Source organism: Bidens hawaiensis, unplaced genomic scaffold (genome assembly GCF_021521415.1).
Source record: "Bidens hawaiensis isolate Kalapana, Puna unplaced genomic scaffold, B.hawaiensis_p1.1 tig00014849_1, whole genome shotgun sequence".
Classification (NCBI taxonomy): Eukaryota; Viridiplantae; Streptophyta; class Magnoliopsida; order Asterales; family Asteraceae; genus Bidens; species Bidens hawaiensis.
This window is the reverse complement of record NW_027492314.1, coordinates 371,454-373,441: the sequence shown is the minus strand read 5'-3', so window position 1 is coordinate 373,441 and position 1,988 is coordinate 371,454. Positions and strand designations below refer to the sequence as shown.

At 38.1% G+C, this 1,988-nt stretch overlaps 1 protein-coding gene across 1 annotated transcript; it reads right to left on the bottom strand.

Moving 5' to 3' along the window:
- Positions 1-956: 956 nt before the first annotated feature.
- LOC143547893 (uncharacterized) lies at positions 957-1,451 on the bottom strand. The gene has a single exon (XM_077039198.1). It carries the CDS (start codon positions 1,449-1,451, stop codon positions 957-959), a length of 495 nt encoding a protein of 164 aa, XP_076895313.1.
- Positions 1,452-1,988: the final 537 nt, after the last annotated feature.

Genomic DNA, 1,988 nt, shown 5'->3' with positions numbered 1-1,988 from the left:
ACATTGAACAACATCACAACCTAAGCCTATTGCCACTTTCTAGTTATACAGCCCAGTTTAGTATTGAGATTATAATAATATTAAAATATTAATATTATTATAATATTGATTATAGGAACTACTGATAGCGGACCGAACAAATCACGAGCTGATACAGTACTGAATATCTACTAAACCGTGAGTCTCATGACCCCACTCTTTAAACAGTTTTACGAACTTTTGGGGTGAAAAGCATGTTTGATTACAAATACATACCTGAAACATGTATTGATGTGAATTATCTAAGTGCTAACATACGAAAGTCCCCACGATCACAGTGATTAACTTCGAGCCGGTGGCTTGTGAATAGTACTATTGGTTTGACAAACCCAAACGGAATCGGCCTGGTTGCCGTGTCACATAGCGCCGTTTGCACATGACCATATTTATACAAACAGGCTATGTAGTGTTAGACATAGCTACCGGGGCATGTTGTGGGCGGAAGGGGAGCCACAGTGGTTGATTGAGCGTAGGAAATGGATGCACGCAGCACATACAGTCAAGGCTTCACTGTAGCTTAGCATAATTACATCATTTACATACATACATACTTATTTCATAATTACAAGTGTTAACTTGTGAATACTCATTACTGTTTTCTTGAAACTCATGAAACTCACCAACTCTAGTAGTTGACCCGTTTTAAACTGCTTTTCAGGTGTACCTAAATCGGAGTAATTTGGTGATCTGTTACTTGCCTGAAGTGTGTGGTCGATGCTATGTGAATATAAGCAAGGGTGTTAGTAGTAAGAACGTTTAGTTAACGAACTAGCTTTGTTTGTACCACCTAGACTGTAAAACAATGACAGAACAAAGAAATGTAATATATTGTAAATTAGTTTGTAATGTTTCTTTATAAACAATGTGTTGATACCAGAGGTGTCTGTTACATTCCCGTTTTACGCTTCCGCATTGTGCTAGTCGGGGCGTGACAATGAGTACATAGTTTCACTTTCCACGAGTGCAAAAGCAACCGGATAAATACACTTGTTAGCGTCAATACTTACTGAAGTCAAGATTTGACCTAGAAATGGACCTTTCATAAAACACCCATCTAGCCCTAAAATTTCTCTTCCCAACATTTGAAAACCTCTCTTTGTAGCATCATAACATATATAAACTCTCCTGAATTGCCTAGTAGGACTGTTAGGGTCATGGCATGGTTCAACATCTACTTTGACATGGCTACCAGGGTTGGCTTTTACCAGTTGTTCAAGGTAGGCTCTTAGCATACTGTACTGTTGAATAAAATCACCATCCTTTTTATCATTAGCAAACTTCTTTGCTCTTCTCACTTTTATTTCCAAAACGTGGATCTGGTACTTTTTCTGGATTTTATCTTTAAGTGATTTCACTGGGATTGTAGGATTGGTTTCAATTTCTGACTCCATCTCCCTAGCTATAGTGCCCATAGTGTATAAACTAACAACCCTAGTTTGGAGACATTGATGTTGGTGGGAGATTGTCTTCACACACCACTGATCTGAAATGGATGGTCTTGAGATTTGAATTACCCAAGGGCAAGTGGGTTTAATGTTTTTTTTACACTTTTGAGCCTTAAGGTTTTCCCTAGTTGGCAAGTTTGAACCCTCACCACTAATCAAAGTAGGATTCTTACCCAAGCACACAACTCTATACCTTATATTGTCATTTTTCTAAATGAAAAGATCTCTTCTTGATGCCACCGCATATGCTTTAACCATTTCATTCAACGTATCCTTATCTTCAATTAACTGACCGACATAGAATGGGCATACATCACTCCTAGGCCCAGGACAAATTGCTTTCCTTCTTATCCTCTGTTTCACGATATTCAACACAGTGGAGTTATCTTCATCACTATACACATGGTCAACTTCAATACTCTTCTCCTGTTCATCACCTTCATAATCATCCAGAGCATTATCTGTGGCATTATAAACTTCAACCATATCGACATCAACATTATA